The 17306-nt window shown below is 39.7% G+C and overlaps 3 protein-coding genes across 4 annotated transcripts; 1 reads left to right on the top strand and 2 right to left on the bottom strand.

Moving 5' to 3' along the window:
* The first annotated feature begins 198 nt into the window (after window positions 1-198).
* LOC119723649 (NF-kappa-B-activating protein-like) lies at window positions 199-9665 on the top strand. Of its 2 annotated transcripts, none has more exons than XM_038194423.1 (9): window positions 199-306; window positions 1222-1633; window positions 2754-2834; window positions 3865-3935; window positions 4201-4273; window positions 4752-4858; window positions 6450-6522; window positions 7129-7278; window positions 7451-9665. In XM_038194423.1, the coding sequence occupies exons 2-9, from the start codon at window positions 1344-1346 to the stop codon at window positions 7617-7619; spliced, it is 1014 nt and encodes a 337-aa protein (XP_038050351.1). In that variant the 5' UTR covers window positions 199-306; window positions 1222-1343; the 3' UTR covers window positions 7620-9665. The 2 variants fall into 2 exon arrangements, with proteins under 2 accessions (XP_038050351.1, XP_038050352.1); XM_038194424.1 differs by having other exon boundaries at window positions 208-306; window positions 1333-1633.
* Window positions 9666-10245: 580 nt separating this feature from the next.
* LOC119723650 (transmembrane protein 254-like) lies at window positions 10246-13966 on the bottom strand. Its single transcript, XM_038194425.1, has 5 exons — window positions 13863-13966; window positions 12852-12976; window positions 11933-12036; window positions 11228-11287; window positions 10246-10465 (listed from the first exon to the last, which is right to left on the bottom strand). The coding sequence occupies exons 2-5, from the start codon at window positions 12933-12935 to the stop codon at window positions 10339-10341; spliced, it is 375 nt and encodes a 124-aa protein (XP_038050353.1). The 5' UTR covers window positions 12936-12976; window positions 13863-13966; the 3' UTR covers window positions 10246-10338.
* A 908-nt stretch (window positions 13967-14874) lies between these two features.
* Window positions 14875-16610, bottom strand: LOC119723298 (uncharacterized membrane protein C688.16-like). The gene is made up of 4 exons (XM_038193847.1): window positions 16530-16610; window positions 15742-15839; window positions 15431-15490; window positions 14875-15209 (listed from the first exon to the last, which is right to left on the bottom strand). The coding sequence occupies exons 1-4, from the start codon at window positions 16566-16568 to the stop codon at window positions 15092-15094; spliced, it is 315 nt and encodes a 104-aa protein (XP_038049775.1). The 5' UTR covers window positions 16569-16610; the 3' UTR covers window positions 14875-15091.
* Between the last annotated feature and the right edge of the window lie 696 nt (window positions 16611-17306).

The raw sequence follows: 17306 nt of genomic DNA, 5'->3' as shown, positions 1-17306 counted from the left end.
TTCGTTTCTTATATGTCAATCTTATTCTTAATTGTTTTTATTTAATGATAATAAAATAGAATCTTCAAATTTATTATTGGCTGTTATAAATCCAACAGCTTTTAATGCAAGACACAAAATTATTTGTACACGCTGGAAAATCAATGGCACAATTTTTTCGTGCACAAAGTCTAGTACCCTGGCTTATAATATACCATTTGATCACGTTTGTGCAACAGAGCCAGTCTAAATTAGTTAGTTGTGGGCAAAAGGTGCTTACGTTGTTTGTGCGTTTAATTTTCATCATCTAACCAGGCCTGTGTTGCGGTAAGACGACGTTTTCGGGGTCCAGATATTCTCGATTGTGTTGTCTCAAGTATAACTAAAGTTAAAGGCGGGATTTACCTTATTTTTATTGGATATAAACTAGACTATAATCAAAAAAATAATCAAGACGAGGCCTAAATGAAACGTGCCAATGAGGGCGCTGTTCATCTAAGTTTGTTTTCTACATCAAACGTCAGGCCCTCTCATTTTTTTGTATTTACTTTTTTACCTTGTCTGCTTGTAGTAGTTGTAGCATTTGTAAAGTGTTTTGTGTACTTATCAGCTCATAAAATAAATTAGGCCAGGTTAATAATTGCCAGTTGATATTGCCCGTTGCATGCGGCATTCTTCGTTTTAAGGTTGAGTTTTACATGTAGTATACTACTAGTAAACGATATATTATTATTAACTTAAGCCGGGGGGATCTTACAACATCGCCCTCTTTGACGCGTCGACAAGTAGGCCTTCATTATTGGCATTAAATTACCACCATTGTTTGAGCAGCAGTGTGAGAGATCCCGGGTTCGATACCCCTGTCGCACTTAGTATTATACCCCTACATTTATCTGCAGAGCTACATTTTTTTTTCTGATTCGTAGCTTTGGAGGATTGTTTAAGGAAAACAAAGTCCGAAATTGTCTGATTCCCATCTTGTGGATACACAAGATTACACTGTACGTCCGGCCACATCATACATGGGTACTGGGTGGTGGTGTACCTTAGTTTGGTCTGTAATCTAATTGTTCCCTTCTCAATAGACGTCAAATATTAGTGTTGTATCACATTCACTTTCTCAGCAGCTCAGTATAGTGTCTGCCATGTACATCCAAATTTATAGAATTTGCCAAAAAAGGGATGAAATTTGCTTTCAATATTTTATACTTCCTTTGTGTTTTTTTCTTAACCTGTTTACAGGAAATAATTCAGTGTGTTTCATTGCTGTGAATTTTCAACTGATGTACGCCATGTGTCACGCAAGTACAACTTTGCACACATTTTGAACTCAGTCACAGTAATTTTGGACAGCATTCGCAATCATGGGATACAGTGACAACTACAGGGATCGCAGCCCCACACATCACCATCGCGACCGCCACAGAGAACGCTCAAGAGACCGTGACCTCAAGGAGCACTCGCGCCCGAGGAAATCACGATCTCGCAGCCGCTCACCGGAGCACCGCGACAGGCGAGGCCCTGTCGACGACAGAGATTGGAACAACAAGTACAGGGACGACATCCGGCTGAATGGCCACGGGGAGCGGCACCGAAGATCGTCGGGCGATTGGAGACAAGAGGCGCAAGACCAACAGGAACGATTCTTTGAAAGGTACATTGAGATTCATGCACTTTCATGGACCATAACCCTCCCAGATTCTTCGATTTGGGTAGAGTTGGAAAGATAGACCCCAGTAATTGTTGCTTAACCCTCCTATGCATGCAAACATGCATTCTGTGCAAAGCTGCCCTTTCAGTCAAAATCAATCAAGAGACTGTTTTTTTAACAATTAAAGGGAATATACATCATTTGCTTTTGCTGTAATTTTCAGAAATGGATGGAATTGGGGGGTTGGAAATATATAGCAAATATAGTTACACTGACTTTTTTGAGGTTTTGGGTTCAAAAATGCTATAAAAACCAAGAAAAACAATCATTTTCCTGTAGTCTGGTTCCCTGACTCCATTTAAGAAGAAACAGAGCAGTTTACATACATTGGGGAATTGTAAGGTCAGGGAACCAGTCTAGCTGGCTTGTACCCGTTCATAGGTGTGTAATCGATTGCAAACAAGTGCGATGGTCAATTGGGGCCAGTATTTGAAAAAAAGCCATTTTTTTTCCAACGCTGATCGGCCGATCAGCGTTGGAAATTGATACAAAAATACCGCTTTTCTTGAAAATGACAGTATACCAGGTGCCATGATTTTACAGGATGCTTTACACTGTCATTCACTAACAGTCCAGCAAGGTATTTCAAAATGATTTGGTAGTTTTATTTTTTGATGTTTGCAAATGTTGTATTTTCCCTTTAAGAGCTCCTTGCCTACATAAAGCAGGATTGACTGGCTGGGACTGTTTATGTAACTTGGTACAGCTATGTTTTGATTGCAGGTGATTGTTAAAGCCAGTTGTGCATGCCACTTGCCTGCTTTTGTCTGTTGACTGAATTTGACCAGTCACAGTGCTTGGTTGACATATGATCTGACTGTTGGTGACTAGCCTGTCTAAAAGGCATGGCAGGGAAGATGATTGATTTCTTTGACCGTCTGTGACTGTTCAGACAGCAGGAGGGTTGGTTGGCTTGATGCCCTCTGAAGTACAAGTGCAAAGAATGTTTGATTTTGGTCCAAAAGAATTAGGGTTTTGGAGGATTCAAGAAAGTGCCTATCCTAGCGACTAGTCCTACTACTAGCTAGATTAATGTTCCCAAAATGTGCCATTCTTATTCCAGTAGGAGGACGGAGAGGGAGAAGATAATGGAGCAAGGACTGCCAGATGTGTGGGCTGCCTCACCGGAAAGAGCAGAGCATGAGTAAGTGATGAAGCCAGGTCAGGCAGTGTCTAAATTACCTGGTTGCGGCTTGCAAATACACATGCACCTATGGAAGCGGCTGCAGCCAGTGAGCCACTTCCTATCTGTGCTATTGCCTACCTAAGCCATTAGCCAAGTAGTTAAGACACAGCCTCATATTACTGCTTAAGAATATGCACAACTTACTGCCATTCTGTTTGTCTTTTCTCTCTTACTTCATTTGGCTGGGGTTTTTTTTTTCAACTTCATCGAGCCTTTCTTTTGTAGGTTAATTGTATACACTGTATTCTTGTGCAAAATATATAATAATAGTTTTGATAAGGAGTAAATGTTTGCTTGGCCGGTTTTAAACACTCTGTTTAAGACCAGTTGGAGCCTGGATGCTGCTAATTACCCGAGGTTGTAGTTAGGCGAGTGTAATTATCAGCATTCCAGACTTCAACCAGTCTTAAACCGAGCGTTTTATAGCAACCGAGCACATAATATTCCCATTCATAAGTACCTTTTCGGTAAAAAAAATCAGAGTTTTTTGGTTCAACAGTCGAAACAAGGCCAAAAATTTCCAACGATTTTGTTCAACAGTTTCACTTCATGTTTTTGAAAAACCCTCTAGCTATGTAATGGAGTGTCTAGCTCGGGAGTTAGACGTAAACAACTCCTTTTATGGAGATTGGCACGCTCGTCGCTCGTACTAGGCGATGTCGTGCAGAATGCAGCTGTGGCAGTGCGTTGTGAATTTAGGACTATGAAACACTGACTAGTATTGTGCAGGCCTGCGTGAGGATTGTGAACGTTCAACCAATAAAGCAGTTAAAGGCCCTGGATTTAATAGGAGTCCAAATTTCATGTGACACTGGAAAGTGTTTAAAACCAGCCAGCGGTGTCTTTATCATCCGTTTAAGACTGGCTACGTGACGGGCTCTCGACCAGTGGGGATGGGTAAACTGTCTGAGGTATTTATGAATTAGTCTTTAAGCCTCTTTTGAAAAATAAACTAATAAAATGTATTCTTCTTTTTTGATCTCATCAGCTCGGATCAGTTCAGCAATACAGAGAAAGACAAGGATGACTCTGATGCTAGCAGCAGCACAGACAGTGAAGGTGTGTTAAACCAGGAAATATCACCAAATGTAAACTAAGGTTCTAGAAATAAGAAAAATGTTTAATACTTTGTACTAAAACCCTACACTGTGCATTCCAGCTTCCCACTCGTTGAAAAGTTTGAATATAGTCGTCCAAAGTAAACGCTTTTTTAGCATTCTACACGTAGTATGACTTAAATTTGTCTGATGAAAAAAAATGTGTAGACACTCAGTCGCAGTGGGTGAAATGAAATTGATTCAGTTTTTGTTTTCGTCGTTTGTAGAGGAAAGAAGGAGAAGAAAGAAGAAATCAAAGAAATCCAAACGAAGAAAAGAGAAAAAAAGACAAAAGAAAAGGTAAGTGCAAATGCACCTATAATTTTTTTTTCATGTTTTTTTTTTTTGTCAAGTACATACAGTCTTGTTCCGTAGTTGTGGGGACATACACTCGTCTGTACGAGGGATTTGTGGGGACCAAAAATGCTGTGGGGACAGCAGAAAGTCCCCATAACTCGGTTCCTAATTTGCCTAACAATACAAAACTTCCCCATAACGCGGTGTAGGCCTGCAATCAGGGACCCCCTATTGTCCCTCTTTTGTTTGTACCCTAACTTTATATGAAGACCTCCCATATGTTTTGTACACATCGCCAAATTGGGGACCTTCGGGAATTGGGAACCCTATTGTCCTCTGTTGTTCAACGTCCTCTATTGAATGCAGAAACAAACTCACGTACTCACTATTGTGTTTTTATAGACACTGGTTTGTCCTATATTTTTTAGTCTCGAAGGATTTTTGTCAAAGCTAATGTTCATCCTATTTGCTCTCCCAACAGTAAGAAACGAGGCAAGCGCAAAAGAAAAACAAGTTCAAGCGAGGAATCAAGCGACAGTGACTCAGACAGTGAAGAGGAACAAGAACAGTGGGTGGAGAAAACTGCAGGTATAAACAGATGTTGGGTTTCAGTAACGTTTATGAAATCATTTTTAGCTGTTTGAGAGTTCGGTTAATTTATTTTGTTTTAATAAACCGTTTATCCCTAACCATTTGCTAACCCTGCCAGACGCAACACTGTACATTAAGTGGAAAAGTCTGGTGCACTTTGATGCATTCAGCTACCGACACCAGTGTGTAAACGGCTGCTTCTGAGACAATGAGAGCTAGTCCCATTGAACAATGCCTCAGTTGTATCCTGCTGCATTCAGAGACCACAGACTCTGAGGCAGGTTGGCCTTGAGACTTTTGGCCTGATGCATCTTGCTGCACTGGGCAGGCTTGTCACGTAAAAAAGTGTTGCACGTTGCTGCGTTTGGCAGGGTTTCTCGCCAAAATACCCTGGAGGGTTAGGGTTAACACACATCTAAAGAATAAACAACTGCAGAAATAAACCCTAGATTTTGGAAAATGCTAGTCGTGTGTTCATCATATTTGCAACATGCAGACCCAAAATGGATGTCAAAAAGTTGCCGTCAATTGGAAAACAGGGCTCCTAAGTTGCTGAATGTTTGGTTTCAAATAGGATGTCTGAAAAATAACCAGACAACCCCTTGCTAAGTTCTTTGCAAGTGACGCATGCACATTATGGACATTATCTGAAAGTACAGTTTTTGTTTATATGTTTTCACACTGGAACTAGTGGTGGGATTTAAATCCCAACTTTTTTTTTAAATTCGGTTTAAATTCTACTATTCGATTTAAATATTGGAAACCAGATATTCGAAAAAAAACCTTTAAAAAATATTAAGCCTTCCATTTTTGTGACAAAAGAAAACTGGACCATCGCCCAAGTTGCTCCATGGTCTCTGATTGTAGCTGCATTCACTAGCTAGTGGTTCTTTTTGGCATATGAATACCCTGCCCATTGGACTTATCAGAGAGTTCCGATCCAGCTCTGGAGTGTTTTTGTAAAGGCCCAGTGGTCATTGAATCCTGCAAACTATACCCAGTCGTTGGGAGGGCATTTCATGCGGCGCCTCACCCGTCACCTTTTGCTGGCATGACTGTGAGCTGGATGGGAACTTCCTGTGAAATCAGATAACCGTTATTCATTTTGAAAAAAATTAGGATAAGGCCAAAAAAAATAATCAGTCGGTCTCTGGTCAGCGCGCGCGTCGATTTTAATCATGTGCGTCGATCTTTTTTTTTTCCAAAATGTTCCGCGGTAGCTCCAACAGCGCCCTCTATTTCCGCATTTCCTCAATTTGTTTTACCAAAGAGCACCAAGGAATGGGAAATTGCACCAAGGCAAATGATCGAAAGCACCAAGGCAAATTATGGAGGACACCAATGTACATGAGGACACCAAAAAAGCAAAATAGTACCCCACCTTGTCTGTACAATCCAAGGTTGAAGAAAAAAAAAAAAAAGCAAAAAAAAAAAAAAAGCCGCATCACCGCGTCAGTTCCGGAACTTTGGTCTGACCGAAGACCGAATATTTTTTTTTTTGGCCTAACCGGATTTTGAAATATCGATTTCACCCACCACTAACTGGAACAACTTTTCTCTTCATTTTTTTTTTCATTTGTAAAACCAGGTGCTAGAAATGACAGTAGTGTCGTGGGCCCACTACCTGCAGGAGCAACTTCAGGCAGCGGTGTACTGACAGAGTAAGCCATCTCGAACATTTGTGTTGTCACACTGCATTAACCCTAACTCCCCTAGCGTCATTTACTGGGAACTGGACCAAGTCCATCCAAATCCATTAATCACTGTGCGTCCAATACAAAACTGTGCATGACATAATGGAACCCACCACTGACGCACTGGTTGACATTCGTGCACTTGCTGCACATGGCTTTTATCACAATAGCAGTACGGGAACCTAGGCAACATCAATCGGATACCCCTAGCACTGCTTCAGGCCATTAGGCCCAAGTCCATCATACTCCATCAATATTTAGTCACACCAGGCCTTCTGGACCAAGTCCCCCAAAATTCACCAAAATGGGGCGATGGATTTTGATGGAGTTGGATGGTTAGGGTTAATAATGAAGTATCTGTATGCAGACGACTCTGATTTTTGTTCAAATACCTTTTGTTCTTGCACCTTAAAAATGTGATCAAAGAGGTAATCGGGACGCACTCTCCCCCCCCCCCCCCCCCCCCCCCCCTTGAGCCACAGCCCCTGGTGTCCTTAAACAGAGACCTTGGGGTCCAGCTGATCTTGGCAAGTCTTACCTTGTTTTCATCTTTCTTTCTTTTTTTCCCGTCAGTTTTGGGCGGGCTCTGTTGCCAGGTGAGGGTGCTGCCATGGCAGCCTTCGTGGAGGCGGGTAAACGCATCCCACGTCGTGGTGAGATCGGACTGACCAGCGGCGAAATCTCCAAGTTTGAGGACGTTGGCTACGTCATGAGTGGCAGCAGGTAATTATCATCTGCTCGAGTCTGGGTCCCAGACCTAAAGATTCTGACTATATTTACAAGTCTCAGATCAGGTAGACACCAATATTGATGATCCCTCCCATTCTCAAAAGAAAGTTCCTGTAGTTTTCCCGAAAATGACTTTTTTGTCAAACAATTATTTTTCAACCCCCAGACACCGGCGGATGGAAGCCGTACGTATGCGTAAGGAGAACCAGATCTACAGTGCCGATGAGAAGCGTGCCCTCGCCTCCTTCAACAAGGAGGAGAGAGGCAAGAGGGAGGACAAGATACTCCGCGACTTCCGTGAGATGGTTCACAAGAAGGTCAAAGAGAGGAAGTAAGTCTTGGAGATGCCAGCCGCTGCCTCCGTTAACAAAAAGAGCGAGGCAAGAGTGAAAAAGCAAGAGCATCTTTTAGACTTGTAAGAGAAGGTTCGAGAAAGTCAAGGGAAGGAAGTGACTCTTGGAGATGCAAGCCCTTGCCTCGGTCATCTAGAAGAGTGAGGCAAATTGAAGGCAGGATGAACTTGAAAGACTTGGACCTTGACTTTTGTGGGGATGTGAATTTGCCTTCTTCATTAGGGAGGAGAAACAAAGAGAATGGGAAGCTTCAAACCCTCGCCTCCTAAAATCAGAAGTGGGGCAAGAGTGAATCAGCTGTCAAAAGTCTCAAAGAGGAGACCTTGCTTTCTTCAGGAGGACAGAGAGACGACATTGACGAACAAAGCTGTTCCGACAAAAATATCAAGATATCAAGTATAGGAAAGGGATGCCACATTATGGTGTTAAATCTTTTAAACTTTCATTTGACTTTACAAACTTGGCAGTGTCTTGAGATGTTCCCTGGAATAAAGAAGATATAGCAAACTTGCCAAGTGTCTTGAGATGTTCCCAGGAAATTTAAAGAGGATAAAGCATTTTGACGGCCATGCACTCATCACTTGAAGAAAGCCCTTTTGAGTAGGCATTCGGTATTTTTTTTGCTTAGATACTCTAGGATAACTACAAGGTTTATATTTTATCTTCATGGCTTAAGCTGTGTCAAGGCAGTTATTTTCAGACATCTTAATATCATTGTGGGCAGAAACCAGTCTTACCAGTAGCACATCTGGCATTTTTAAAGTACAGAACTCCAGAATTTTTTTTCTCTAGTTATATGTAAATAATTAAAAGGTGGAGATGAGGGATATATCGTAAGCCACCCAAATCATGCCAAGCTATCTGCCCTTGCATGCACATTAATTTGTATAAAGCTCAGCTTGATTGTGAATACACTGTACAGTAATGATCTTGTAGTTAATAGCATACATGTACATGTACGTATTTTGTTTTATAGCCACAAGCCAACAAAAGGGAGCAATTAAGCACCCGATGTTCGGGCGGTAGTACTAAAGGCTATTCCTTACAATGTTAACACTTAACTCCCGAGCGCCCCCTATTGTTAGTTTGTAATAATCTAGAAACGTGGTACCGCAGTCGTAAGCAAACTTCAAACCTGGTCACGCTAAAGGGAAACCGCAGCGGGAGATTAGCAACTAGACCAGCCGTCCACTGCGCCGATTATCACAGTCCCATTGAATTTATTTGAAAAGATCGGCGAGATGAAATAACGTTGGGTTGAAGTCTTTACAAAGGTACATTGACGGGTGAAGCTTAAGTGTGTTGCTTGAATTGGAAGACGGGAGCATGATACCCGTTTCGGGACAAAAGGTCTGTCGTTGACAAGCTGCAGTGCCCGTAGTTTTGAAAAGATGTCGTTGTAAATGGGTTGAGAACAATGCTTTTCCTCGCATTGGGTCAGCCAAAATCGTCGTAATAGCCGAAGTCTCGTTATGTCCGTGCACGTAATAACCAAATATTTCCCCATAGTAATGTACACAAATTGATCGGGACTGGGAGAATGTGCTCGTTACATCCGGGTTATTGTTATGACCGAGCTCGTTATAACAGGAGTCGACTGTATTTGTAAGAAAGCGCTTAAAAAAAGAACAGTATTTAGATTAAATTATTATTGCATTCAATCATTTTTGTTTTCATAGATGAAAAGGCTATCCTTTTGATGCACACTTGCAATTATCAGAAAATGAACCATTAAGAAGTAAAATTCCAGCGATTATCAGAAAATGAACCATTAAGAAGTAAAATTCCAGCTATCTTCTTTTGAATTATGAATAAATTGTGGTATAAATGCCGGTATTTTCATGTAAATAGTGAGGTGGTACCAGCAAATCCTCGAGTATGCCAAACGTTTTTGTTTTAACTTCTGAAATTCAACCCATCCATATTAAACTATCCTTAATTCTGTGTCTGAGATTGTTTTGTGTACAAGAGTTGTTGATCAAAAGGATTCCTTAAAGTTTTCCGAAATAAATTTATACAAGACATTAATTGAACCCTTGAAGGCTTATTTTAATCGCAAACAGTACTTATTTCACGGAATTACGTGTACAACCAATATCAAAATTTGCATATACCATTTGTTTTAAAAATTTTACATGAAAGATCGGAATAATATATTTCGGTTAAAGATTTCATTTGCCAATTAAACAACTCATAAATTCAGAAACATTGCAAATATTAGGGCATACATAAGGCAATTGTACATTAGACTTTTTGAAACTGCAGCTTAAAATAATTTTGATAATTGTTTACATTATGAAGATAAGAACATACTCTTTAAACCAAAGACAAAAGGAAAATATACCCTTGAAACCGAAACAAAACGAAAATATACCCTTGAAACTGAAGCAAAAAGTAACCCTGAATGTAAAATTAAACACAACTTGACTAAATAAATGACTTTGTTCCAACTTATAAAAAAAACCATTTACTGTCCAAAACTAAAAAGAAGAGCACTGTTAATACAACATCCTGCTTATAACAAGCAAAATTTTAGGTCCCAAGTCTTTGGTTTTCTTTGTTTTCCATTACTTTTAATACAAGGTACCTGTTATAACAAGGTAATTGGTAAAGTCCCAAGGACCTTGTTTATAAAGGTGTTTGACTGTATTCCCCTGTGTTTCCAAACATTAAACCTAAACTGTTTCATGTGCTCACAAATCTAATCCTGTAACTTTGTAGCACTAGCACCTTGTTTGTACTTGCTAAGTTTCTTAAGAGAAGCCCCTCCGAATGCCATAGTCGAGAGAAACCACAAGACCCTGTAAGAATCACTGATGTTCTTTCGCCTGTGAAGAACAAGAAAAATTAAAGATTTTTGAAGGGGGATGCAATGTTGCAATGTTAAATCAGTTGAAAAACTAATATTTCTGGTAATGACACCAATACAAATGTACATGTAATAATTTTTATTAACGTGAAAACTTCACCATGCTCACTGGCCTAAAACAGTGTTTCTCATCTCAACTACCAAGAAACTATGTCGTAAACTTCATTGATTTAAAAAAAATTTAAAGGGAAATTTATATCATTTGCAAACATCAAAAAATAAAACTACCAAATCATTTTGAAATACCTTGCTGGACTGTTAGTGAATGACAGTGTAAAGCATCCTGTAAAATCATGGCACCTGGTATACTGTCATTTTCAAGAAAAGTGGTATTTTTGTATCATTTTCCAACGCTGGTCGGCCGACCAGCATTGGAAAAAACTGGCTTTTTGTCAAATACTGGCCCCAATTGACCATCGCACTTGTTTGCAATCGATTACACACCTATGAACGGGTACAAGCCAGCTAGACTGGTTCTCTGACCTTACAATTCCCCAATGTATGTAAAGTGCTCTTGTTCTTCTTATATGGAGTCAGGGAACCAGACTACAGGACAATGATTGTTTTTCTTGGTTTTTATAGCATTTTCGAACCCAAAACCTCAAAAAAGTCAGTGTAACTATATTTGCTATATATTTCCAACCCCCCAATTCCATCCATTTCTGAAAATTACAGCAAAAGCAAATGATGTATATTCCCTTTAAATGCCTACAGTACTTACCCACACATCTTCATGCAGTACAGTGCTTCGCCGAAATGGACAATCACAGTCGATACCGCACTGAATGAAAATAAAGACAAAAATTCCGTTAATATTTTGCAGAAAACATTGAGAATTTAAAGCTGCAGTTCACAGATTAAGAGTTGTCTGGGTACTTATTAATTTCAGGACACTTCACCCTTTTATCTGTTTATAGTCTATATCAATGTAACAATTAACCAGACTGGGACCTTGGGTGCAGAAAACAAGATCAGACCAACTTTACTCAATCTTTAGCTGACAAAATTCTCCAAACATTTTCATGAGGCAAAGACAAGGTCCTCAGTATTTCACCAGCCAAGTTTGAGGTCTCAATTCAATTTTTAAAGGAGACATTTCTTCAACATTTTGCACCTTAGAGTGAAGCCAAGTGATTTCAATTTGAAGCCTAAGAGTAGACTCGTACATATCCAACTTTTTGAAAAGATTGACCCTTCGGTAGTCTGGTGGCATGACTATAGAGAATGTGTAGAAATAGGGACTAGGAACCAGATGTTCCTTTTGATTGATTGGTGTTGTTAGACTGGTTGTTTCATGTGCCAGTCTATTTTCTTGTGTTGCATATTTTTAACTCAACTTTTGGGACTCTAGCTCTCATATACAGTATTGAGAGTCCCAAATATACGGACTAGTAATGAACAGAGTCGAGGATTATGCAATACTCACAGAAAAACAAGAAACGCTGGATACTCGTCCTTCAGATATTTAGCGAGGGACCCAACTGGTCCCAAGTAAGCATACGGAACAATGGAGGGCCAAAATGCCGAACCCTGACGAGGAAAAATGATCAAGAAAAGAAATGGATAAAATCTGTGATGTAGAATCTGGTAATGAAACTGCATTTCTTAAAAAAACACTGTAGCTCAGAGGCCTAGAAATATCAAAGAGGGAGAAGGCAATGAAGTAATGTTTAGTTTTAAAGGTGGTTGGAACCCCCCCCCCCCCCCCCCCTAGTAAAGTCAAGTCTGTCACGAGCCAATGTGGCCTATCAGGCCGGCGTTTATCTCCAGTTTCAGTAGCATGAACAACTGAGAATATATCTATTCCCCCTGGATGGGATGCTAGTCCATCGCAGGTTACTCTCCTGCTCATGGCAGTACCCATTTATACTCCTGGGTGGAGAGAGGCAAATGGGGTGATGTGGCTTGCCCAAGGACACAACTTATGACCAGCAGCTGGATTCGAACCCCTGACCCTCTAACCACTAGGCCGCACGCCCCACGAACCTCCCCCTATCCCTCATAGTAATACTTCTGAGAAAGTATAGATCCGGGGAGGTCTTAAAAACTTGGTCACTGGGGTTGAATGCAGTGGGGGGTGGGTTTCACGATTTTGGGGCCCGGGGTGCAAAAGATTTTTGTTACGAAAAGTGGCCCCAACTTTGTTTTTCTTTTTCCATTTTTAGAACAAATGTAAAAATCAAAAGCATTATTAATACTGACAGTATAGTGACACCAAAAATACTTGGACACACCCCCAAAAGAAGCATGCTCTGAAAATGCAGTTGCAGTACAAACATTTTTGAGGTAAAATAATATGCCTCTCCCCCAGACATGACTGAATAATTATGAGGTTATGAACTCACAAACAAAATGTACATTCCGGTTGCTATGACAATCATCCATGGTAGGGCTGGTAGGGAAAAGTAGGCCTCCTGTTTGAGCGTCATCGTAGAATGAGTGTGTGGTGAGTGTCTTAATACGGGTAGACCTGTGGAAAATGGGAAATAGAGTACAAGAGTAGGCCTATATTTAGAGAAAACACAATGAAGACTGGAAAACTTAGACTGGTTAGGTGCCTTACTCTTTTCCTTTTTTAACATTTGGACATGACATAGTAAAATAACAGGTGATTTGGAAAGCGTAAGTTAAAACAGACTTGTGCTAGAGTCTAGGCCTACCTCAAAGACTGCTGTTTTGCAAAGGGTCTGTAAATTTTATATAAGGCCAAATTTTTAAAAAAATGTTTAGCGTCCCCGCCTGCTTCCTTTTTGGAGGCCGCCTCTTTTTTCTTTTTTTTAACTGACAAAATGATAAATTTTAAACGGTGACATCATTTTGGCGTCTTTGTCTGTTGCATCTAGGCCATATAAAGCTGGTAATGGTATGTCATTGCCTGAGTCCAAGTGACGGCCATTTAAAAAAAAAAGCTGGCCATCTTGAAAAATAGCCCGGTCGGGCAGCCATTTTGGAGGAAGAAAAAGGGCCTCCTGTTCCTTCTTTTCAAAAACGCAGGAAGCTTAACATGTTTTTTTTTGTTTTTACTATACTTGGCCCTGTTGGATTACATGTATTTTTTACACCAACACAAAATCCCCCGGCCCCCACCCGCCCCCACCATGCCCACCCGCCCCATATCATGGTCAGAACGGGTACATACACAGTGTGTACTCGTAGGCCTACATGTCATTACGTAACCTACATTGTCATGATTAACGTAGGCTTAGGCGGGGGTTTTCCCCAACATTAGTGGGACCATGAAGCTTTATACGTAGCTCCATGGTGAGACTAAGTAATTGAAATCCTAAATCTAAAGTGTGCTAATTTGTAGAGCATTATCGTGTCTTAAAACAGATCATAAATAATCATAAACTTACCTCAGCTCTTAAACCGGATTTAACCTTTCGCGTTGTAATGTGTTTCCAATGGGTGCTCTCTGTGCAATCCATCCGGTAAGCATGTGTTACGTCTAGTTACCAGACATGCAGTTGGCTGGTTTTAAATGGGCGGGACAGGAATGGTTGGTGAAGGGGTATTAACAATATCAACAACATCATCAGCAACAAACAAACAAACAAACAAACAAACAACTACAGGTAACACTAAAAAAACAGTCATATCAGCTGCATCCATTTAGTTGCGATGAAATTAACAATTGTGTATTGGCCTACTTTTTAAATTGCTATTTTACGAGCCTCCGCCGCCCCTTTTTTTTGGGGGGGGGGTGGCATGCACACATTTAAAAATTACAAAATTCCCACGAAAAATATGTTTTAATGTTATTTTTTATATTATAATTATTACTAATGCATTAGTGACTATATAAAGTCACTTTAGGGATTGACACCCCGCACCTCAACCCACCCCACCCCAGTCTCGGGTCAAGAAATGAAGCTGCCTACCCAGACTCAAAATAAGTATTGTGTCATCCTACACGATTAATACTATATAAATTAGTTACATGTAGTCTACTATTATAAATGACATACCGTACACTCAACCAAAAAAGAAAGTCCCCCCCAATACTTTTTCTGTCAAAAACTACTGAGCACCTCTCGCTCAAATAACGACTAATCAGTACAGAAATTCTTTAGCAATCCAGCCATACTCTTCATTTGGCCCAAAACAGTGATAATGTGTACGAATTTATGCAATTCATGACAAATGATACCGAAACCGTTCCCCTTTTGTATACTAGTTGTGGCTCACACTCACCTTGCACGTATTCAAAAGTGCAACTTTTTTTCAGTACCATTTGTCATAAATTGCATAACTTGTACACATTATCACTGTTTTGGGCCAAACAAAGAGTATGGCTGGATTGCTAAGGAATTTCTGTACTGATCAGTCGTAATTTGAGCAAGATGTGCCCAGTAGTTTTTGAGTTAGATAAGGGGGGATTTTCTTGAGTGTATATTAAAGTGTTTATTTGTGATGGGTGTATTATTTACTTTAAAAAGTAATTGCTGGTGTATGAGCAATTGCTAAAAACTAATGTGCCATCTACTTTCAATGAACACATATATATATATATTTTATACATGTCACCCCCCGTACATCCGCAATGCCTACTCGTCTGTTTTCCACATAATAGACTCTATATCAGTCAGTTAGCTCCATGGAGGACCGGCTTATACCTGTTGAGTTCATACAGAGAGGTCCCGCCGAAGAGTGCGGTGGAGACTAACCACTTGACCCTTGCTGACCCTTCGATTCCCTTTCTCCTGAAATAAGAAATTAATTTTTTTCCCGATTTATATTAAGTTTCTTTTTTCGAGTATCCATATCTACATTTTTGCACTGTGAGAATAATGCACAAGTTGGTTTCTCGATGATAGACCATACAGGCTTTTGCACAGCACGGTGTCCACATTATTTTGTCAAGTTATCCGATGTAAACTCTTTATTGATAAAGAACATTAGTTGTACAAACTAATAAACCTACCTGCACAGGTGCCAGCTGTAAATTGCCTCAAAGAAGTGCAAGGATAACGCTGTAACAATCCTGTACATGCCAAAATTGTAAAACAAAATATAGGGCCTAGTCACACATCTTAACAAGAGTCACGTGGTCTCCGTCCCTCTAGATCATCCTCTTAAATAAAATGTGAAGGTTTTCTTAATAGTCATAACTGGACAGCTGTCTTTAGAAAATCTGCACATGTATGTTCTAAAAAAAAAATTAAAAAATTGGTATTTCAGTTGAGAAATTAACTCTTGAATTACAATTAGTTATAGGGAGAACTACATACTTACACTTCGTGCCAGATGCCAACTCGTATGAAAAACCTGTAGAGCGGCCCGACAGGCCCAAGATATTTCAGGGGAACCATGTGTGGGACGAAGAAAAGGCCCTGTTTGCATGAGAAAATGAAATAATAGCATTGAGTTTTGTATGTCTCTTGAACACCTTAATTGTGAGTATTTTACTTCGATATTATTTGGAGTTTTTGATAGCAAATAGTTGTCTGTTTTCGATGATAAAAATTGGTGAGATTTTCGTGGCGCAGCGCACGTATTGCGGCTTAAAGGAAAATGCAATAGGATTTTTATGACTTGAATACATTTAAAACAGCTTTCTTGCCATGTAACTATGACTTTCCACCTCCTTTTCAAACATTTTAGTTTTTATGCTCATGAAAATTTCCACATTCATGAGCCAAAGCGGCAGAACAGTGGTGTCTCCATAGCCTTGTACAAAATAATATATATCCAACTTTTCTTCATTTTCTTGGAGTAACGTCGACTTTTTACTTGTTTATCATAACAGCTTCTTTGGACAATAGTAGTGGCCAATATTTCTTCAAAACTTTTTTTGTGGGTAATTTTGAAGGACCTTTTTTGTACTGTTCATATGCACTTTTGAAAAGGAGTACATTGTGCGACAAAAGCAAAATAGCGCCCTCTTACATGAATTGATGAAAGGATTTGCTAATAATTGAAAGACTACCACTTTCTCATCACAAAGGAGGTGGAAAGGTTGCCCGCCCCTAGCTCCCTGAATTTCTCAGTTAGCTTCCCCCCCCAGCCCCGCCCCAACTTACAGGACCGATAATGCAGAGGCAGCAGACGACAATCACCATCCAAGGAAAGCTGGGAAGTCTAAAATAGCTGGGATTACGGGAGTGCATTTTGCCTAAAACGAAAGAAAATAATTCGTCCACATCAAAATTTTGAATAACTGATTTACTTCTATAACGTACGAATTCTAAACATTGTTAATTAATCGTATTTGGTTAATTTTTCCCACCCAGAAATTTTAAAGTGCCCTAAAAATTCTCTTTTAATTTTAGCCTTTCGTATATAGGTGATGCGTTCTTTTGGACTAAATCGGTGTCTGAACGCATTAAACAAATTGCATTGAAGAATTTCCATTTAGCACAAAATTAAAGTTGGTGTATGTGTGCTTTTTGGGTGTGGCACATTGAAAAATAGATTTCCAAATTGAATTGGTTATTTTCGAGCATTACATTAGTTATGAGCTTTCCAATGAGACATAGCACGAAAAAAAATCTGCCCATGACAAGTAATCAATTAATTAATATTAACCTTTGAATTAAGAGCGGGACGCTCCTATTCGTTCAGAATAGTGTGCGCAATTTCTGAACTGGAGCGCGCCATTTAAAAACCAATTTTTAAAAAAATTGTATAAAGGCCTGCAAAAACAAGCAAGCAAATTTATTTGTTACATAACTTTAATGTTATTCCTTTCAATTTCGTTCGGAAAAGAAAGAAAAAGAAATTTTGAAAAAGCACCCGCATATACCAACTTTAAACAAAACACATACCTAAATTCTCTTAGCAGGATGTACTCTTCCTCT

This window comes from Patiria miniata, unplaced genomic scaffold (assembly GCF_015706575.1).
Source record: "Patiria miniata isolate m_02_andy unplaced genomic scaffold, ASM1570657v1 HiC_scaffold_17, whole genome shotgun sequence".
NCBI lineage: Eukaryota > Metazoa > Echinodermata > Asteroidea > Valvatida > Asterinidae > Patiria > Patiria miniata.
This window is presented reverse-complemented; position numbering and strand designations above follow the sequence as displayed.

Excerpts from the sequence above, each read along its gene's own strand:
- LOC119723298 (XM_038193847.1), bottom strand. The coding sequence starts at position 16,568 with ATGGTGATTGTCGTCTGCTGCCTCTGCATTATCGGTCCT. Across the intron at positions 15,491-15,741 it reads GTTGGCATCTGGCACGAAGT|GATTGTTACAGCGTTATCCT; the intron begins GTAAGTATGTAG and ends TGGCATGTACAG. Across the intron at positions 15,210-15,430 it reads TACAGCTGGCACCTGTGCAG|GAGAAAGGGAATCGAAGGGT; the intron begins GTAGGTTTATTA and ends TTCTTATTTCAG.
- LOC119723649 (XM_038194423.1), top strand. The coding sequence starts at position 1,344 with ATGGGATACAGTGACAACTACAGGGATCGCAGCCCCACACATCACCAT. Across the intron at positions 4,274-4,751 it reads AAAAAAAGACAAAAGAAAAG|TAAGAAACGAGGCAAGCGCA; the intron begins GTAAGTGCAAAT and ends CTCTCCCAACAG. Across the intron at positions 7,279-7,450 it reads TACGTCATGAGTGGCAGCAG|ACACCGGCGGATGGAAGCCG; the intron begins GTAATTATCATC and ends TTCAACCCCCAG.
- LOC119723650 (XM_038194425.1), bottom strand. The coding sequence starts at position 12,935 with ATGACGCTCAAACAGGAGGCCTACTTTTCCCTACCAGCCCTACCATGG. Across the intron at positions 12,037-12,851 it reads CCGGAATGTACATTTTGTTT|GGTTCGGCATTTTGGCCCTC; the intron begins GTGAGTTCATAA and ends TTTCCTCGTCAG. Across the intron at positions 10,466-11,227 it reads TACTGCATGAAGATGTGTGG|GCGAAAGAACATCAGTGATT; the intron begins GTAAGTACTGTA and ends TGTTCTTCACAG.